This window comes from Triticum aestivum, chromosome 7D, assembly GCF_018294505.1.
Source record: "Triticum aestivum cultivar Chinese Spring chromosome 7D, IWGSC CS RefSeq v2.1, whole genome shotgun sequence".
Taxonomy (NCBI): Eukaryota; Viridiplantae; Streptophyta; class Magnoliopsida; order Poales; family Poaceae; genus Triticum; species Triticum aestivum.
This window is the reverse complement of record NC_057814.1, coordinates 383027416-383048290: the sequence shown is the minus strand read 5'-3', so window position 1 is coordinate 383048290 and position 20875 is coordinate 383027416. Positions and strand designations below refer to the sequence as shown.

Genomic DNA, 20875 nt, shown 5'->3' with positions numbered 1-20875 from the left:
AGCCCAGTCCTACGTGACACCACAATCATGCCAAGATTCGTGCACCCATAAACGGACGCGGATCCACGCGTGTGGGCGAGATGCAAACGCCCACACGTAATATTTTAGCTCATGTTTTAGCTAGATCTAGTTTGAACTCGATGACTCTATATATTTTTCATTCTGGTCCAGATTGCATCCGGAAGACTCTTTGTAACTTGGTTGCTTAATCAATAAATGCCGACGCTCTCTCTCTCTAAAAAAATCTTAACTTTCCCTGGCATCAGCCGGGTGATTTGTAGCATCCGCCTTAATTCGGTGCCTAATCTCCGTGGGCGATGCATGGCTTAGCCATTTTCCCTGGCATCAGCCGGGTGATTTGTAGCATCCGCCTTAATTCGGTGCCTAATCTCCGTGGGCGATGCATGGCTTAGCCATTTTCTTTGGCATCAGCCGGGTGATTTGTAGCATCCGCCTTAATTCGGTGCCTAATCTTCGTGGGCGACGCATGGCTTAGCCATTTAGAAAGAACGAAAGTCGGAAAACCCTCCATTCCCGCGCCTTCTTCCCCAATCCCTAACCCTTCCAACCCCGGTGCGCGATGCCCTTGTCATCTTCTCGCCGCCGCCGCGGCCATCGAGGCCCCCGCCGCCGACACCGCAGTTCGACAAGGGCCTGGGCAGAGCTTCCGCTGGTCGCGATCTCGGCCATTCTCCACAAGCTCGACCACATCGAGATCCTGATGGGGGCCGGCCAGGTGTGCCGCTCCTGGCGCGGCGCCGCACGCGACGAGCCCGAGCTGTGGCGCCGCATCGACATGTGCTTCCACGCCGAGCTCTTCAACCAGCTCAACCTCCACGGGATGGCGCAGGCCGCCGTCCGCCGCAGCAAGGGGCAGTGCGAGGCCTTTTGGGGTGAGTACGCCGGCGACGACGACTTCCTCCTCTACCTCGGCAACCAGTGAGATTCGATCCCCCACGATCCTCAATTTTAGGCTTACTTCTCGCTTACATGTGCTGAATTGTGGGCTCCCTTTGGTGCCTGCGTAACAATTTCGTAGAAATTTGAAATTGGTGCTTCTAAATTGTGTTTTTGGGAGAGGGCTGTATGAAGCACTAGCAAATAACATAGTCTTAGGTCTCCTTAGGTTTACAGGAACTTTGGAGGAATATTAAAGGATAGGAATTTTGTAGGAAAAAGTTTCTCTGGAGACCTTTGGTTTGTAGGAAAGGATTCCTATTCGTATGTATGGTAGGAACCAGTCCTTCACATTTTAAAGGAAAAAAAATAGCCTTGACTCAATGGAAAAATTCCTATCCTGTGCATCAAATGTCATCTGGTTTTCCTATTCCATATTCCTATCCTATGAACCAAAGAAGGCCTTAGGTTTGTAGCACATCTGAGTAAGGGTAACTTCATTAGTATTTACACGGTGAACATACAGGACGCTCTCATCGGATCCTCTAAAAATGGTGCATAATTGTAGTTCTGATTTGATGCCTTGGCATCTTATCATTTAATTGTACTGTACATTTTCTGTGACTTACACAAATTTTTGGATGAGTGGTGATTCCTCCTAATTTAAGAATCATCTGACCTACCGATACAAATAAAGTGCCTAAGGGTGATTATTGCAGCTGCTGCATTGGTTAGTTTGTTCTGTTCTTTTGTCTGCAACTGTTTACAATTTGTCATTCTTTACTGACAAGGGAAAATATGGTAGCTAATGGCAACTATGTAGCACTAAGAACTTCCTTGTGATTCTATTATGGAATGTCACTTAGCGAATAGTCGGTTGTGAACTCATGGGTATGCCACTGAATATAGTTTGAATTGTTTCAGTTGAACTCATATGCAATGACTGTAGGATGTATTATGATGTTGCAACATGCAATTATAGGTCGCTCAGCTGGTTATCGTTCCTGAAATGTTTCTCATGTCAAATCTAACAATTATTAGTTATTAAGTGAAATCTTGCAATACCGCTCTAAATTCTGGACAGGTGATGATGCTATGCAGTCATCGTCTAAACTGCCCCAATGATTTACCTACATCAGTCTATAGAAACAATAATGGATTCTGGTCATTCTATGTTGTGTGCTAATGCTGCTTCCTTCTTCTTTTGCCTAGCCTATTATTGGTTACTGAAACCCACGTTCTATATTTACAGGGCACCATCTCTCAAAAGTCTTCGACTCATTTCTTGCTATGATGTTTCTAACGAAGGTTTCACAGTTGCGATAGAGAAGTTCCCTTTGCTTGAGGAGCTTGAGCTTTCATTGTGTTCAAATGTGGGTGAGGGTGGTGTGTTTGGGGTTGTTGGCAAAGCATGCCCGCAGCTGAAGCGCTTCAGACAGAGCAAGCATTCATTCTTTGATTTTGAAGCCAGTGGCTACAATAAGGACGATGAAGCCCTGGGGGTTGCAACTATGCGTGAGCTACGCTCTCTGCAGCTCTTTGGCAACAACCTCACCAACGAAGGACTGACAGCCATCCTGGATAACTGCCAGCACCTGGAGTCCCTTGACATTCGTCATTGCTTCAACGTCAACATGGACGACGCCCTGCGAGCAAAGTGTGTCAGGATAAATACTGTGAGGCTTCCACATGACTCAACTGCTGACTATGATTTTCAGGTTCAGGAGCCTACGTGGTCACGTTACCGCAGTGACTCCCAAGGCGAAGATGACACTGATGCTGATGATATGGAGTATGGTTTTGACTATGATCTGGACTCTGAGGACTATGATGACTACTGTGATCCTTCCCGCTACCTTAAAGGCGTCTACGAGGATGACCTTGATGAAGAAGATAGGATGGTTCTTAGGGCTATGCGTGCACTCATGAAATGAGCTTCATCCGGATGTTGTGATGGAAGTGCTTGGGTATTAATACCTTTTCGCTGAACACTATAGTGTTTGCTAGTCATTCGCTGCTCCTGCTCATGTGCCCCCTTTTGCTAGAAGATCAGTACAAGTAATGTTTCGTGTTGGTCACACAATCTTGCAAACATGTGTGGTTCACAAGTACGATGTTAGTAGTACCTTACAGTTTAGATGGAGCCTGCTATTAATTGTATGGCTAAACACTATGTTAAGTGGTAGTCATCAGCCTATTGATTTGGTTAATACTTGTGTATGTGATGCATACCGATCTTTTCTGTGTTCTTAGTTCTTTAAACACAATGGCATTTACATCCTTCTACCAAGATGGGTGATGCCTGCATGAGAGGGCAATTTTGTTGGATTCCCCGCATTAATATCTTCCCCATCAATGGATGCTCGGTACTCCAGCCCTAGTTGAAGTTGTTGAGCATGATTCGGCGAGAGGTAGGGGAAACACTGCCCTGGCATTGCTTCAGATATGCACGAACAGAAACAGATTTTGCAGTACAGTTCTTAGGAGGTTGCACGCTGTGCCCCCATTAGTCGCAGTGTGTCACAATCCATCGCGAGCAAGAGAAAGGGTTAGCTACCTCCAACCACATATTTTAGACAGAAGGCGCAAACGAGCCCGCCTTTGAGATTACTATATACTCCCTCCGTTCCCAAATATAAGTCTTTCTAGAGATTCTACTAAGTGACTACATACGGAGCAAAATGAATGAATCTACACTCTAAAATATGTTTACATACATCCGTATGTTGTATTTCATTTGAAATGTCTAAAAAAACTTATATTTAGGAACGGAGGAAGTACTATATAGTAAAAGGCCAACAACAAAGTTATACAAAGTCAGATTACATAACTGATGAGGATATTAGCTTAGCCATAACATACAGAAGCCAAAAGTACAAGACAGGGACACCACCGCCAAGGCCAACATCAGATAGTTAGGCATGGCTACGGGCAAGTGGCGCCACCGCCACCAGTGCGTACACGCGCCTAAGATCCAAAAGACCGCGGCGCGGCTGACCATCCATTCCGTGAAGGATGGCAAACCAATCCTGAAAAGAAGCAACGTTCCCAACATGGCCGAAGATCACTCTAATACACACCACACGAGACGAGCAAAGGCACGAGGGAAAAATACGTGACTGACACTCTTTTTGTAACGCCTCGAGACCGACGCTCCAGACGCCTTCCATATATTTTTCGTGTTCGCCGTGTGTTTTATTTTATTTGTTGCATTCATCATTGCATCATCTGCATTGCATCCGTATGTTTTCTTAAAACTCTTGGTTCGTTCGTAGTTGCCGCGTCTCTCTGTTGTCCGTTTCGAGACCAACCGGGTTTTTTGAGTCCCTCTTGTTTGGCCGCTTAATCTCTTTGCTCAGTGCTCAAACCCCTCGCGTGCGCGTCCGAAACTTCCCCGAACCCGACCCGAGCTGTCGTTACCGATGGGTCCGGATCATCCCCAAACATCTATAAAACATCTCCGGTTTTTTATTTGAACTCCCTAGCCTATTTTATCTCGAACATCCGATTTCGATCGGATGATCCAAACCCCCCTCTTTTCCCTATATATAGTCAAACCTTAATCCATTTGAGACCAAACCCTAAAATCTAGGGGAGCTGTCCCATCTTCCTCGTCGTCCGCCCCCACCCCTGTCCAAATCCTCCTCGGAGTCCACATCGAGCCAACCACAGCCACCAACCTTCCTCCTCGTCCAGCCACCACCCAACCTCCAGATCCATCCATCTGGACCCTTGGATAGAGATCCAACGTCCAGGAGGTGCTCCCTGCAACTCCCGCAAGCCCCTCCTTCCATGGTTCCGCTCCACGCCCGAGCTCGTCCTCGAGCACGACGCCGCCCTTGCCGACCCCCGTCGACCAGGCCAGTGCTCCGCCGCCCCGCGCCCTTCCCTCTCCTTCCTTTTTCCCCATCTCGTTTCTTCTCCCCCTCTCATGGTCTCTCTCCCGTGGATCATAGGGACCCCGCCGCCACCGTTCGAGCTCTCCCACCGGATCTCCCTCTCTGCCGCCGGGAACGAGCTCCCCACGCCCGGATCCGCTCCTCCTTCGCCGCGCCAAGTATTGGAGCTGCACGTCGCCACCAGGGAGCTGTCGCCCCGCCAAGTCCATCGACGTCTTCCTCCCCTGCTTCCTCTGCTTCACGGAACCGGGGACGCTGCCCTGATCAGCGAGTCTTCTCGCCGTCCCAGGCCACCATCGACCACGTGCAACTCCAGCAGCAACCCCTCAGTGAGCAGCCGCTCCTCCCATTCCCTCTTCGAATCGTTTCCCTCGCCGTAGTCCTCTGCCCGAGCAAGCCGACGCCATGTCCGCCATGGACGAGTTCCTGGAGCTCGCCCCGCTCGTGTAAACACGTGCTTACACACACGCATCACAACCCATCGCCCTGTATGATCCATCCAGGGAGCAGCAGCTCCGTGCCGCCCCTTGACATGGCCGGCCCTTGCTTCCCGAGCACGTCGGAAGGCAAGTCCGGTGAGGTGGCTCTGCCTCCTCGGTTTTCTTTACACGCACGTGCACATCCTTCTTCAGTGAACTCTCTCAGGGATTCCGCACGCCACACCCGCAGCCACCGCCGCTTGTATGGCAGCACCCCCACCTGTTTCCGCAGCCCCGCCGGCGACCTGCAGCCGCTGGTGTTGGCTCCCGTCACCGGCCATGTCCACCGTGTGTTCGAGCCATCTCTGATTCTGTTTTCAGTTTCGTCAGATCAACGCCAGGGCATTCATCTCGAGCATAAGGCACTTCTTAGCAGACTTCTATAGTAGCCCATCTGGTTAACAGCGCATGCATGTATCCAAGGGATCCAGGGATCAAATCCCAGGCGCCCCTAATTCTTTTTCATCTTGTTTCTGTTATTTTTTTCCAGTCAGGTTTGCTCGAACTGTTGGTTCAGTTACAGTTTGTCTGCAAATTATCTCAGATGCACTTCTGTTGCTACTGGTTAGACTAGCAGGTTTGCACCCAGGCAACCTGGGATCAAATCCCCACTACAACATCTTTTTGCACCAATTTTGGCTCACCCAGATCAAGCCCTTGTTTTTCTTCATCTTGCGCCTATCCCCTATCATACCACCAACACACTGCTATCCTAGTGGTCCTCAGAGTGTGCAACGAATCAACAGGTCCTGGGTTCGACTCCTAGGTGCTCCTAATTTTTGCCCTGTTTTTTTCTTTCTTTCCGCTGCACACACACTGTCACTTGGGCCAAATCTTCCTGGGCCGCTGCAGGTTGCTGCAATCTGGCCCGCGTTTGTTTTTTTCCATCTCAGAGATTTTTCTCTATTTTCAGTGCATGCATAATTACAGGAATGCCATCATTTTAAAATGCTCATATTTAAATATCCATGCATCCAAATGAAACATGTCATATATGCTTCTTGCTCAGTTTTTCATGTTCTTTCACAATAGGCAACTTTCATCCCTGTTAAAAATATTTAAAATTGTTGTTTGCATTAATTTGCATAAAGCACATGCTAAAATGATTTATTTCGTAACTAAATAGCCGTAACTCTGTTTTAAATAAACTTTATATGTATATGGGGTAGAAAAATGCATAGATTAACTTGATGCACTTATTTTGCATTTTAACAACTTTAAAATTGTGTATAGGGCAGAACAGTAGCAATTCGAAATAGGCACATGGGGATTTTTCGGAATTGTTGTTTGTTGTTTCCGGCCTCATTTAAACTTGCTTTGATGTGTTGCTCTTGTATGCATCATCTCTTGTCATGAGTAGCTTCATGTAGCCTTGTCATGCATTATACTTGGTTGAGCATCATGCCTTGTTATGTGTTGTGTGTTTACCTTGTTGTTTGCTGCTTTTCGGTTGTGCTCCTTCGCGTTAGTTCCTGTTTCGTTGCGACCGTGAGGATTCGTTCGTCTACGCTTGGTTCGTCTTCGTGGCTTCATCTTCTTCATGGACCCGTTCTTCTTCCTAGCGGGATTTCACGCAAGATGACTATACCCTCGAAATCACTTCTATCTTTGCTTGCTAGTTGTCCGCTCTATTGCTATGCTGCGCTACCTACCACTTGCTATATCATGCCTCCCATGTTGCCATGTCAAGCCTCTAACCATCCTTTCCTAGCAAACCGTTGTTTGGCTAAGTTACTGCTTTTGCTCAGCCCTTCTTATAGCGTTGCTAGTTGCAGGTGAAGTTGAAGTTGGTTCCATGTTGGAACATGAATATTTTGGCATATCACAATATCTTTTATTTAATTAATGCATCTATATATTTGGTAAAGGGTGGAAGGCTCGGCCTTATGTCTGGTGTTTTGTTCCACTCTTGCGCCCTAGTTTCCGTCATACCGGTGTTATGTTCCTTGATTTTGCGTTCCTAACGCGGTTGGGTGATTTATGGGACCCCCTTGACAGTTCGCTTTGAATAAAACTCCTCCAGCAAGGCCCAACCTTGGTTTTACCATTTGCCACCTAAGCCTTTTTCCCTTGGATTTCGCGGACTCAAGGGTCATCTTTATTTTAACCCCCCGGGCCAGCGCTCCTCTGAGTGTTGGTCCGAACCGAGCAGCCTGCGGGGCCACCTCGGGGCAACTTGAGGGCTGGTTTTACTCGTAGCTTGACTTATCCGGTGTTGCCCTGAGAACGAGATATGTGCAGCTCCTATCGGGATTTGTCGGCACATCGGGCGGCTTTGCTGGTCTTGTTTTAACATTGACGAAATGTCTTGTAAACCGGGATTCTGAGACTGATCGGGTCTTTCCGGGAGAAGGAATATCCTTCGTTGACCGTGAGAGCTTATAATGGGCTAAGTTCGGACACCCCTGCAGGGTATTATCTTTCGAAAGCCGTGCCCGCGGTTATGTGGCAGATGGGAATTTGTTAATGTCCGGTTGTAGAGAACTTGACACTTGACTTAATTAAAATACATCAACCGTGTGTGTAGCCGTGATGGTCTCTTTTCGGCGGAGTCATGGAAGTGAACACGGTTTGGGTTATGTATGAACGTAAGTAGTTTCAGGATCACTTCTTAATCACTTCTAGCTTCTCGACCGTTGCGTTGCTTCTCTTCTCGCTCTCATTTGCGTATGTTAGCCACCATATGCTTAGTGCTTGCTGCAGTTCCACCTCATTACCCCATCCTTCCTATAAGCTTAAATAGTCTTGATCTCGCGGGTGTGAGATTGCTGAGTCCTCGTGACTCACATATTCTACCAAAACAGTTGCAGGTGCCGACGATACCAGTGCGGATGACGCAACCGAGCTCAAGTGGGAGTACAATGAGGAACGTGGTCGTTACTATGTTTCGTTTCCTGATGATCAGTAGTGGAGCCCAGTTGGGACGATCGGGGATCTAGCATTTGGGGTTATCTTATTTTCATTTGGATTTGACCGTAGTCGGTCTATGTGTGGATTTTAGATGATGTATGAATTAATTTATGTATTGTGTGAAGTGGCGATTGTAAGCCAACTCTCGTTATCCCATTCTTGTTCATTACATGGGGTTGTGTGAAGATGACCCTTCTTGCGACAATACCTACAATGCGGTTATGCCTCTAAGTCGTGCCTCGACACGTGGGAGATATAGCCGCATCGTGAGCGTTACACTTTTGCTCTCCATAAAGGGCACATCGTCATTCCAAGTAAATTTTAGTGCCGATATTGGGCGTTTGGATCATGACATCGTGTAAAAAGTCAAACAAAAAATTGTGTAAGTAACTTGGTTATTATGTCATTAATGCCACATGGAACGAAAAATTTAGTAGTTTACGACAACTGAAAACTTACATGGTAAGGGACACTTTATTTGTGACACAACTATGATGCGATACCCCGCGGTGGAGAGTGGAGTGTTGATGAGAGCACGATCGTTCATGTTTGTCGTCATTGTTTTTTTTCCTTCGAAAAGGAGGTTGAAATCTCTGGTCTCTACATCATTTACGTTGTTGTTGTAGTAGATGTTTTCGTCGTCTTGGCGGCCAAATTCCATGTCAGAGTGATTGATGCCGTCTTTGTTACGTGTGTGCCTGATTTTTCCTCTACCATTCTCCACGCGGCGTCTTGTACTTGATCTTGACCTTTTTATTGTATTTCTAACATTAAAGAAAGTCAAAGTGCGATAAATGGAGCTAGAGACTTCTTCTAAATATCATGATGCAGAGCCTCTTTGGTTCAAGAGATTTGCAAGATTTTGTTTCTATCTTTTTGCATGATTTGCGTAGGACACTTTATCTCCGATCTTCGTACGACGCGGTAATCCTACGTTCATTTGTCAAGTGCGATTTGATCCCAGGGTGATTAATTAGCGTCGGATGAAAAACCCTATGGTTTTTGTATATCACTGCTCTTTTTCCTATATATATAATTTGTTTGAATAATACGTAGGACTGAGAAGTGAAAATCATATGGTTTTCGTATGGACCACCCTATTCGCATTTGTTTTCTTTTTATTACACGCATTCAATTTGAAAGGAAAAATACATTGAGTTCAGGTTTCTTCTTTTCATTTTATGGGTCTCCGAGTTCAATGGAAATGTTATCCAAATGACACAGCATTCACCTAATCTTTCTTAGAATAAATTGTATGCTCTCTCACATGCAACTAAACAACTTGTATCACGCCAACACGTTATTGTGTTTCATGAGAGGAGAGGAGGCCTGTTTATTTGAGAGTCAAATGGTTTGCTTAGAAAGATCCTAATTTACACATTTCCGACTTGACGAACGAGGCGTGGCCGCTTGGATTCCGTCTCCACTCGGGCTCTCAGATGAAAGGAACCCTGGGGACGGGGTTGCCACCAACCAAGTGAGCCAATGAATCTCCTCTCCTCCGCAGAGTTGGCGCTTTTGTGGGAATCTTTTGCGTGGAAGTCCAAGTATCTGCGCGGCCAATCATCCATCCTCGCTTCCGTGGCAAGAACTGCGATGAACAGTTGATTGGTACTATTACTATACTACCAATCGCGTAGCGACATCGCTTAGCTATCTAACCGTCCGGATCCTGTTCGTCTTCGACGACTTTACCGTTCCTTCATTTGATTTTGTTGTCCAATTTGCTCGCTCGCTCGCTCGCATGTGTAGTACGTCGCCCTCCACGTATGCGGGTGCGGGGTGGCCGTCCACGTACGCCTTGGTAATGGGTCGGCTAGCGCTCGCCCCGTCTTCCTCGGTGCACTGCACGGAGCAGAACGCCGTCCACCTTTTCGCCGTCGCCGCCGTCACTCTCTTGACTGACCGGGTCCCGCGTCGCCATTATAAGCCGTACGGTCGATATGTACAGCCAGGTCCTGCCCACAACGCAACGCCAGCATACAACATACATAGGGGCTTTGATCTCTGCCCCGCCCCGCCCCGCTGCTTTCTCCACTCCAAATTTCCAATATTCAGGAAGGTAGGTAGTAGCTGCTAGATACGATGGGCAGCCGCGCGGGTGGCACGGAAACGGCGGAGGAGAGGACGCGGGTGTGCGACCTCCCGGAGGCGTGCGTGGCGCACGTGATCGCGCTCACCTCCCCGCGGGACGCCTGCCGCTGCGCCGCTGTCTCGCCCTGCTTCCGCGACGCCGCCGGCTCCGACGTCGTCTGGGCGCGTTTCCTCCCGCCGGACTACCTCCAGCTGCACCAGGCGCCGGCCCGGCGATTCCCGCTCTCGCGCTCCGCCTCCACGGCCTCGGCGGCGGCGTCGGCGTCGTCCACCAAGAAGGAGGCCTACCTCGGGCTCACCGACGCGGCCCTGCTGGTGGACGGCGGCGGCATGGCGGTGTGGCTGGCCAAGGAGAGCGGCGCCAAGTGCGTGGCGATCTCGGCGAGGAGGCTCAGCCTGCCGTGGGAGGACGGCGAGTTCAGCTGGAGGTGGACGCCCCACCCGCTCTCCAGGTACGCCCACCATTTCTTTTTTGTCCTTGTTATTAATTTCTCCTTTCTCCTCACTCCAAATCAAACAACTCAATTGCCAGCTTTAATAACTTTATAATTACCAACATAGATCGATCGATGGAGTATATAGTTTGTTCGTTTCGTTCCATTTCGTGAATCAATTCTAGCTGCTTTCATGTCGACATGATGACGATTTGAATGGGTGGAGCGGGACGGGCCTTGGAAAGGCAATTGGAGTTGTTTTTCTTTCCTTCTTTTCGTGGAGTAGGAAGGCGATTGGAGAGTTGGTTGCGACAAGTGCTTCCATTACCGAGCTCCCTCCACCTCCAGTGGGCGTGCCTACGTTTTGAACAATTCTTTCTTCGTTTCTTTCTTTCTCTTGATTATAATAAGGTGCGAGTGAGTGCACGGCAGTTGTTTTTGTTTGTGAGACGGCAGCCAAGCAAAAGATGGCGCGCGCTTTCTTCTAGAACAACGCACACCGATTACAATTAGTCCAACAGTGAGACTTGTTGCGGAATTCACATCCACGAACTATTGCCTCAATCTACTTCCTCTTTTTTGAAAGGTTTGCATGCATTTCCCATACGTAGTAGACTCGATCTTCTTCCACGCGGAGTACATAAATAAGATCTCCTGCCGGAGCACTTTTCCGACGGAGTCGTAGAAATCACCGGCGGCAGGCAGGCAGGAGGATTGGGCAAGTAAGTGCATGCGCGTGCATGTGGCTGCGAGTACGAGCCAAGTCAACTCCACCCGGTGCGGTCGGCTGAAAGCCACGCGACTCCCCCAACAATAATTCGGCATCCCTGATCCCTCGTCATCGTCAACTTGCCTACAATCTCATATCAAAAAGGAAAAAAGGAAACCCTTGCCCACGTCGCCGTCCACGAAATTGGTTGCATCCATGAATGGATTGATCGATGCTCTGTTTGCATCCATGGAACTGTATCCGCGTGCATCATGCAGCTCAATAAACAATGGTATCCTGGCCTGGCTGTGCATCGCATATGATCGATGCAGATTGCCCGCAAGTTTGCCCTTCTATTATCAGATTATAGTAAATTATTGTACTGCTACTGGTATCTCTGTGCTGATATTGACTATCACTATTAGCTAGCTGACTTGCTTTTTGAGAGAATAAGCTACCTTGCTTATGCTACTATAAATAAATGGCTTCTCCAGTCCAGATTAATTTAATGGTTTGCCTCTGTATATCAGGTTCGCGGACGTGGCCCAGCTGGTGGACTGCACGTGCCTCGACATCTACGGCCGGCTCCCCACCGCCGCGCTCACGCCGGCCACCGCCTACGCGGCGTACCTCGTCTTCGCCACCGAAGACGCCCACCGCGGCCTGAGCTTCCCAGACCAGGAGACCACCGTGAGCGTGGGCGGTAGCGCTCCGTCGCGCCATGCCGTGTGCCTCCGCCCCGACCCCACCGATGCGCGCAGGTTTAGAGACGACAAAGTTATGGACGGCGTCCACGTAAGGGGCCCGGTGCTGCGCGGCGATGGGTGGTGGGAGGTGGAGATGGGGCTGTTGCGCACCCGCGACGAGGCAGCGGCGGGGGAGGAGGTGGCAGTGAGCTTCGAGATATTGGGGTGGTACCCCAAGCGTGGGCTCATCGTGGAAGGCATCGAGTTCAGGCCCATATGATCGATCCTAGCTAGAGACCTCAACTTATGTTTGTACACTGAATATCGGTTCATCTCGTCGATGAGCGAGCGCATGCATGTGCGTCTTGAAGGAAATATGCCCTAGAGGCAATAATAAAGTTATTATTTATTTCCTTATATCATGATAAATGTTTATTATTCATGCTAGAATTGTATTAACCGGAAACATAATACTTGTGTGAATACATAGACAAACAGAGTGTCACTAGTATGCCTCTACTTGACTAGCTCGTTGATCAAAGATGGTTATGTTTCCTAGCCATAGACATGAGTTGTCATTTGATTAACGGGATCACATCATTAGGAGAATGATATAATTGACTTGACCCATTCCGTTAGCTTAGCACTCGATCGTTTAGTATGTTGCTATTGCTTTCTTCATGACTTATACATGTTCCTATGACTATGAGATTATGCAACTCCCGTTTACCGGAGGAACACTTTGTGTGCTACCAAACGTCACAACGTAACTGGGTGATTATAAAGGTGCTCTACAGGTGTCTCCGAAGGTACTTGTTGGGTTGGCGTATTTCGAGATTAGGATTTGTCACTCCGATTGTCGGAGAGCTATCTCTGGGCCCTCTCGGTAATGCACATCACTTAAGCCTTGCAAGCATTGCAACTAATGAGTTAGTTGTAGGATGATGTATTACGGAACGAGTAAAGAGACTTGCCGGTAACGAGATTGAACTAGGTATTGAGATACCGACGATCGAATCTCGGGCAAGTAACATACCGATGACAAAGGGAACAACGTATGTTGTTATGCGGTCTGACCGATAAAGATCTTCGTAGAATATGTGGGAGCCAATATGAGCATCCAGGTTCCGCTATTGGTTATTGACCGGAGACGTGTCTTGGTCATGTCTACATAGTTCTCGAACCCGTAGGGTCCGCACGCTTAACGTTTCGATGACAGTTATATTATGAGTTTATATGTTTTGATGTACCGAAGGTTGTTCGGAGTCCCGGATGTGATCACGGACATGACGAGGAGTCTCGAAATGGTCGAGACATGAAGATTGATATATTGGAAGCCTATATTTGGATATCGGAAGTGTTCCGGGTGAAATCGGGATTTTACCGGAGTACCGAGGGGTTACCGGAACCCCCCGGGGGCTTAATGGGCCATAGTGGGCCTTTGTGGAGAAGAGGAGAGGCGGCCAGGGCAGGGCCGCGCGCCCCTCCCCCTAGTCCGAATAGGACAAGGAGAGGGGGGCGGCGCCCCCCTTTCCTTCCTCTCTCCCTCCTCTTTCCCCCTCCACTCCTAATCCAACTAGGAAAAGGGAGGGAGTCCTACTCCCGGTGGGAGTAGGACTCCACTTGGCGCGCCCCTCCTGGCCGGCCGCACCTCCCCCCTTGCTCCTTTATATACGGGGGCAGGGGGCACCCTAGAGACACAACAATTGATCGCTTGATCTTTTAGCCGTGTGCGGTGCCCCCCTCCACCATAGTCCACCTCGATAATACTGTAGCGGTGCTTAGGCGAAGCCCTGCGTCGGTAGAACATCATCATCGTCACCACGCCGTCGTGCTGACGAAACTCTCCCTCAACACTCGGCTGGATCGGAGTTCGAGGGACGTCATCGGGCTGAACGTGTGCTGAACTCGGAGGTGCCTTGCGTTCGGTACTTGATCGGTCGGATCGTGAAGACGTACGACTACATCAACCGCGTTGTGCTAACGCTTCCGCTTTCGGTCTACGAGGGTACGTGGACAACACTCTCCCCTCTCGTTGCTATGCATCACCATGATCTTGCGTGTGCGTAGGAATTTTTTGAAATTACTACGTTCCCCAACAGTGGCATCCGAGCCTGGTTTTATGCGTTGATGTTATATGCACGAGTAGAACACAAGTGAGTTGTGGGCGATATAAGTCATACTGCTTACCAGCATGTCATACTTTGGTTCGGCGGTATTGTTGGATGAAGCGGCCCGGACCGACATTACGCGTACGCTTACGCGAGACTGGTTCTACCGACGTGCTTTGCACACAGGTGGCTGGCGGGTGTCAGTTTCTCCAACTTTAGTTGAACCGAGTGTGGCTACGCCCGGTCCTTGCGAAGGTTAAAACAGCACCAACTTGACAAACTATCGTTGTGGTTTTGATGCGTAGGTAAGAACGGTTCTTGCTAAGCCCGTAGCAGCCACGTAAAATTTGCAACAACAAAGTAGAGGACGTCTAACTTGTTTTTGCAGGGCATGTTGTGATGTGATATGGTCAAGACATGATGCTAAATTTTATTGTATGAGATGATCATGTTTTGTAACCGAGTTATCGGCAACTGGCAGGAGCCATATGGTTGTCGCTTTATTGTATGCAATGCAATCGCCCTGTAATGCTTTACTTTATCACTAAGCGGTAGCGATAGTCGTAGAAGCATAAGATTGGCGAGACGACAACGATGCTACGATGAAGATCAAGGTGTCGCGCCGGTGACGATGGTGATCATGACGGTGCTTCGGAGATGGAGATCACAAGCACAAGATGATGATGGCCATATCATATCACTTATATTGATTGCATGTGATGTTTATCTTTTATGCATCTTATCTTGCTTTGATTGACGGTAGCATTATAAGATGATCCCTCACTAAATTATCAAAGTATAAGTGTTCTCCCTGAGTATGCACCATTGCGAAAGTTCTTCGTGCTGAGACACCACGTGATGATCGGGTGTGATAGGCTCTACGTTCAAATACAACGGGTGCAAAACAGTTGCACACGCGGAATACTCAGGTTAAGCTTGACGAGCCTAGCATATAACAGATATGGCCTCGGAACACGGAGACCGAAAGGTCGAGCGTGAATCATATAGTAGATATGGTCAACATAGTGATGTTCACCGTTGAAACTACTCCATCTCACGTGATGATCGGACATGGTTTAGTTGATATGGATCACGTGATCACTTAGAGGATTAGAGGGATGTCTATCTAAGTGGGAGTTCTTAAGTAATATGATTAACTGAACTTAAATTTATCATGAACTTAGTACCTGATAGTATCTTGCTTGTCTATGTTGATTGTAGATAGATGGCCCGTGCTGTTGTTCCGTTGAATTTTAATGCGTTCCTTGAGAAAGCAAGGTTGAAAGATGATGGTAGCAATTACACGGACTGGGTCCGTAACTTGAGGATTATCCTCATTGCTGCACAGAAGAATTACGTCCTGGAAGCACCGTTGGGTGCCAGGCCTGCTGCCGATGCAACTGACGACATTAAGAACGTCTGGCAGAGCAAAGCTGATGACTACTCGATAGTTCAATGTGCCATGCTTTATGGCTTAGAACCGGGACTTCAACGACGTTTTGAACGTCATGGAGCATATGAGATGTTCCAGGAGTTGAAGTTAATATTTCAAGCAAATGCCCGGATTGAGAGATATGAAGTCTCCAATAAGTTCTACAGCTGCAAGATGGAGGAGAATAGTTCTGTCAGTGAGCATATACTCAAAATGTCTGGGTATAATAATCACTTGATTCAACTGGGAGTTAATCTTCCGGATGATAGCGTCATTGACAGAATTCTCCAATCACTGCCACCAAGCTACAAGAGCTTCGTGATGAACTATAACATGCAAGGGATGGATAAGACGATTCTCGAGCTCTTCGCAATGCTAAAGGCTGCGGAGGTAGAAATCAAAAAGGAGCATCAAGTGTTGATGGTCAATAAGACCACCAGTTTCAAGAAAAAGGGCAAAGGGAAGAAGAAGGGGAACTTCAAGAAGAACAGCAAGCAAGTTGCTGTTCAGGAGAAGAAACCCAAGTCTGGACCTAAGCCTGAGACTGAGTGCTTCTACTGCAAGCAGACTGGTCACTGGAAGCGGAACTGCCCCAAGTATTTGGCGGATAAGAAGGATGGCAAGGTGAACAAAGGTATATGTGATATACATGTTATTGATGTGTACCTTACTAATGCTCGCAGTAGCACCTGGGTATTTGATACTGGTTCTGTTGCTAATATTTGCAACTCGAAACAGGGGCTACAGATTAAGCGAAGATTGGCTAAGGACGAGGTGACGATGCGCGTGGGAAATGGTTCCAAAGTCGATGTGATCGCGGTCGGCACGCTACCTCTACATCTACCTTCGGGATTAGTTTTAGACCTAAATAATTGTTATTTGGTGCCAGCGTTAAGCATGAACATTATATCTGGATCTTGTTTGATGCGAGACGGTTATTCATTTAAATCAGAGAATAATGGTTGTTCTATTTATATGAATAATATCTTTTATGGTCATGCACCCTTGAAGAGTGGTCTATTTTTGTTGAATCTCGATAGTAGTGATACACATATTCATAATATTGAAGCCAAAAGATGCAGAGTTGATAATGATAGTGCAACTTATTTGTGGCACTGCCGTTTAGGTCATATCGGTGTAAAGCGCATGAAGAAACTCCATACTGATGGACTTTTGGAACCACTTGATTATGAATCACTTGGTACTTGCGAACCGTGCCTCATGGGCAAGATGACTAAAACGCCGTTCTCCGGAACTATGGAGAGAGCAACAGATTTGTTGGAAATCATACATACAGATGTATGTGGTCCGATGAATGTTGAGGCTCGTGGCGGATATCGTTATTTTCTCACCTTCACAGATGATTTAAGCAGATATGGGTATATCTACTTAATGAAACATAAGTCTGAAACATTTGAAAAGTTCAAAGAATTTCAGAGTGAAGTTGAAAATCATCGTAACAAGAAAATAAAGTTTCTACGATCTGATCGTGGAGGAGAATATTTGAGTTATGAGTTTGGTCTTCATTTGAAACAATGCGGAATAGTTTCGCAACTCACGCCACCCGGAACACCACAGCGTAATGGTGTGTCCGAACGTCGTAATCGTACTCTACTAGATATGGTGCGATCTATGATGTCTCTTACTGATTTACCGCTATCGTTTTGGGGTTATGCTTTAGAGACGGCCGCATTCACGTTAAATAGGGCACCATCAAAATCCGTTGAGACGACGCCTTATGAACTGTGGTTTGGCAAGAAACCAAAGTTGTCGTTTCTTAAAGTTTGGGGCTGCGATGCTTATGTGAAAAAGCTTCAACCTGATAAGCTCGAACCCAAATCGGAGAAATGTGTCTTCATAGGATACCCAAAGGAGACTGTTGGGTACACCTTCTATCACAGATCCGAAGGCAAGACTTTTGTTGCTAAATTCGGAATCTTTCTGGAGAAGGAGTTTCTCTCGAAAGAAGTGAGTGGGAGGAAAGTAGAACTTGATGAGGTAATTGTACCTGCTCCCTTATTGGAAAGTAGTTCATCGCAGAAACCGGTTTCTGCGACGCCTACACCAATTAGTGAGGAAGTTAATGATGATGATCATGGAACTTCAGATCAAGTTGTTACTGAACCTCGTAGGTCAACCAGAGTAAGATCCGCACCAGAGTGGTACGGTAATCCTGTTCTGGAGGTTATGCTACTAGACCATGACGAACCTACGAACTATGAAGAAGCGATGGTGAGCCCAGATTCCGCGAAATGGCTTGAGGCCATGAAATCTGAGATGGGATCCATGTATGAGAACAAAGTGTGGACTTTGGTTGACTTGCCCGATGATCGGCAAGCAATTGAGAATAAATGGATCTTCAAGAAGAAGACTGACGCTGACGGTAATGTTACTGTCTATAAAGCTCGACTTGTTGCAAAAGGTTTTCGACAAGTTCAAGGGATTGACTACGATGAGACCTTCTCACCCGTAGCGATGCTTAAGTCTGTCCGAATCATGTTAGCAATTGCCGCATTTTATGATTATGAAATTTGGCAAATGGATGTCAAAACTGCATTCCTGAATGGATTTCTGGAAGAAGAGTTGTATATGATGCAACCGGAAGGTTTTGTCGATCCAAAGGGAGCTAACAAAGTGTGCAAGCTCCAGCGATCTATTTATGGACTGGTGCAAGCCTCTCGGAGTTGGAATAAACGCTTTGATAGTGTGATCAAAGCATTTGGTTTTGTACAGACTTTTGGAGAAGCCTGTATTTACAAGAAAGTGAGTGGGAGCTCTGTAGCATTTCTAATATTATATGTGGATGACATATTGCTGGTTGGAAATGATATAGAATTTCTGAATAGCATAAAGGGATACTTGAATAAGAGTTTTTCAATGAAAGACCTCGGTGAAGCTACGTATATATTGGGCATCAAGATCTATAGAGATAGATCAAGACGATTAATTGGACTTTCACAAAGCACATACCTTGACAAAGTTTTGAAGAAGTTCAAAATGGATCAAGCAAAGAAAGGGTTCTTGCCTGTGTTACAAGGTGTGAAGTTGAGTAAGACTCAATGCCCGACCACTGCAGAAGATAGAGAGAAGATGAAAGATGTTCCCTATGCTTCAGCCATAGGCTCTATCATGTATGCAATGTTGTGTACCAGACCTGATGTGTGCCTTGCTATAAGTTTAGAGGGAGGTACCAAAGTAATCCAGGAGTGGATCACTGGACAGCGGTCAAGAACATCCTGAAATACCTGAAAAGGACTAAGGATATGTTTCTTGTTTATGGAGGTGACAAAGAACTCATCGTAAATGGCTACGTTGATGCAAGCTTTGACACTTATCCGGACGATTCTAAATCGCAAACCGGATACATGTTTACATTGAACGGTGGAGCTGCCAGTTGGTGCAGTTCTAAACAAAGCGTCGTGGCGGGATCTACATGTGAAGTGGAATACATAGCTGCTTCGGAAGCAGCAAATGAAGGAGTCTGGATGAAGGAGTTCATATCCGATCTAGGTGTCATACCTAGTGCATCGGGTCCAATGAAAATCTTTTGTGACAATACTGGTGCAATTGCCTTGGCGAAGGAATCCAGATTTCACAAGAGAACCAAGCACATCAAGAGATGCTTCAATTCCATCCGGGATTTAGTCCAAGTGGGAGACATAGAAATTTGCAAGATACACACGGATCTGAATGTTGAAGACCCGTTGACTAAGCCTCTTCCACGAGCAAAACATGATCAGCCCCAAGGTTCCATGGGTGTTAGAATCATTACTGTGTAATCTAGATTATTGACTCTAGTGCAAGTGGGAGACTGAAGGAAATATGCCCTAGAGGCAATAATAAAGTTATTATTTATTTCCTTATATCATGATAAATGTTTATTATTCATGCTAGAATTGTATTAACCAGAAACATAATACTTGTGTGAATACATAGACAAACAGAGTGTCACTAGTATGCCTCTACTTGACTAGCTCGTTGATCAAAGATGGTTATGTTTCCTAGCCATAGACATGAGTTGTCATTTGATTAACGGGATCACCTCATTAGGAGAATGATCTGATTGACTTGACCCATTCCATTAGCTTAGCACTCGATCGTTTAGTATGTTGCTATTGCTTTCTTCATGACTTATGCATGTTCCTATGGCTATGAGATTATGCAACTCCTGTTTACCGGAGGAACACTTTGCGTGCTACCCAACGTCACAACGTAACTGGGTGATTATAAAGGTGCTCTACAGGTGTCTCTGAAGGTACTTGTTGGGTTGGCGTATTTCGAGATTAGGATTTGTCACTCCGATTGTCGGAGAAGTATCTCTGGGCCCACTCAGTAATACACATCACTATAAGCCTTGCAAGCATTGTGACTAACGAGTTAGTTGCGGGATGATGTATTACGGAACGAGTAAAGAGACTTGCCGGTAACGAGATTGAACTAGGTATTGAGATACCAACGATCGAATCTCGGGCAAGTAACATACCGATGACAAAGGGAACAACGTATGTTGTTATGCGGTCTGACCGATAAAGATCTTCGTAGAATATGTGGGAGCCAGTATGAGCATCCAGGTTCCGCTATTGGTTATTGACCAAAGACGTGTCTCGGTCATGTCTACATAGTTCTCGAACCCGTAGGGTCCGCACGCTTAACGTTTCGATGACAGTTATATTATGAGTTTATATGTTTTGATGTACCGAAGGTTGTTCGGAGTCCCGGATGTGATCACGGAGATGACGAGGAGTCTCGAAATGGTCGAGACATGAAGATTGATATATTGGAAGCCTATATTTGGATATCGGAAGTGTTCCGGGTGAAATCGGGATTTTACCAGAGTACCGTGGGGTTACCGGAACCCCCCGGGGGCTTAATGGGCCATAGTGGGCCTTTGTGGAGAAGAGGAGAGGCGGCCAGGGCAGGGCCGCGTGCCCCTCCCCCCTAGTCCGAATAGGACAAGGAGAGGGGGGCAGCACCCCCCTTTCCTTCCTCTCTCCCTCGTCTTTCCCCCTCCACTCCTAATCCAACTAGGAAAAGGGAGGGAGTCCTACTCCCGGTGGGAGTAGAACTCCACCTGGCGCGCCCCTCCTGACCGGCCGCACCTCCCCCCTTGCTCCTTTATATACGGGGGCAGGGGGGTACCCTAGAGACACAACAATTGACCGCTTGATCTTTTAGCCGTGTGCGGTGCCCCCCTCCACCATAGTCCACCTCGATAATATTGTAG

The 20875-nt window shown here is 47.1% G+C and overlaps 2 protein-coding genes across 2 annotated transcripts; both read left to right on the top strand.

The window, feature by feature from the left end:
* Nucleotides 1-580: 580 nt before the first annotated feature.
* Nucleotides 581-2831, top strand: LOC123171114 (putative F-box/LRR-repeat protein 23). The gene is made up of 2 exons (XM_044588753.1): nt 581-939; nt 2150-2831. The coding sequence occupies exons 1-2, from the start codon at nt 581-583 to the stop codon at nt 2829-2831; spliced, it is 1041 nt and encodes a 346-aa protein (XP_044444688.1).
* Nucleotides 2832-10012: 7181 nt separating this feature from the next.
* Nucleotides 10013-12525, top strand: LOC123169739 (F-box protein PP2-B10). Its single transcript, XM_044587603.1, has 2 exons — nt 10013-10731; nt 11953-12525. Exons 1-2 carry the CDS (start codon nt 10271-10273, stop codon nt 12386-12388), a joined length of 897 nt encoding a protein of 298 aa, XP_044443538.1. The 5' UTR covers nt 10013-10270; the 3' UTR covers nt 12389-12525.
* The last annotated feature ends 8350 nt before the right edge of the window (nt 12526-20875 follow it).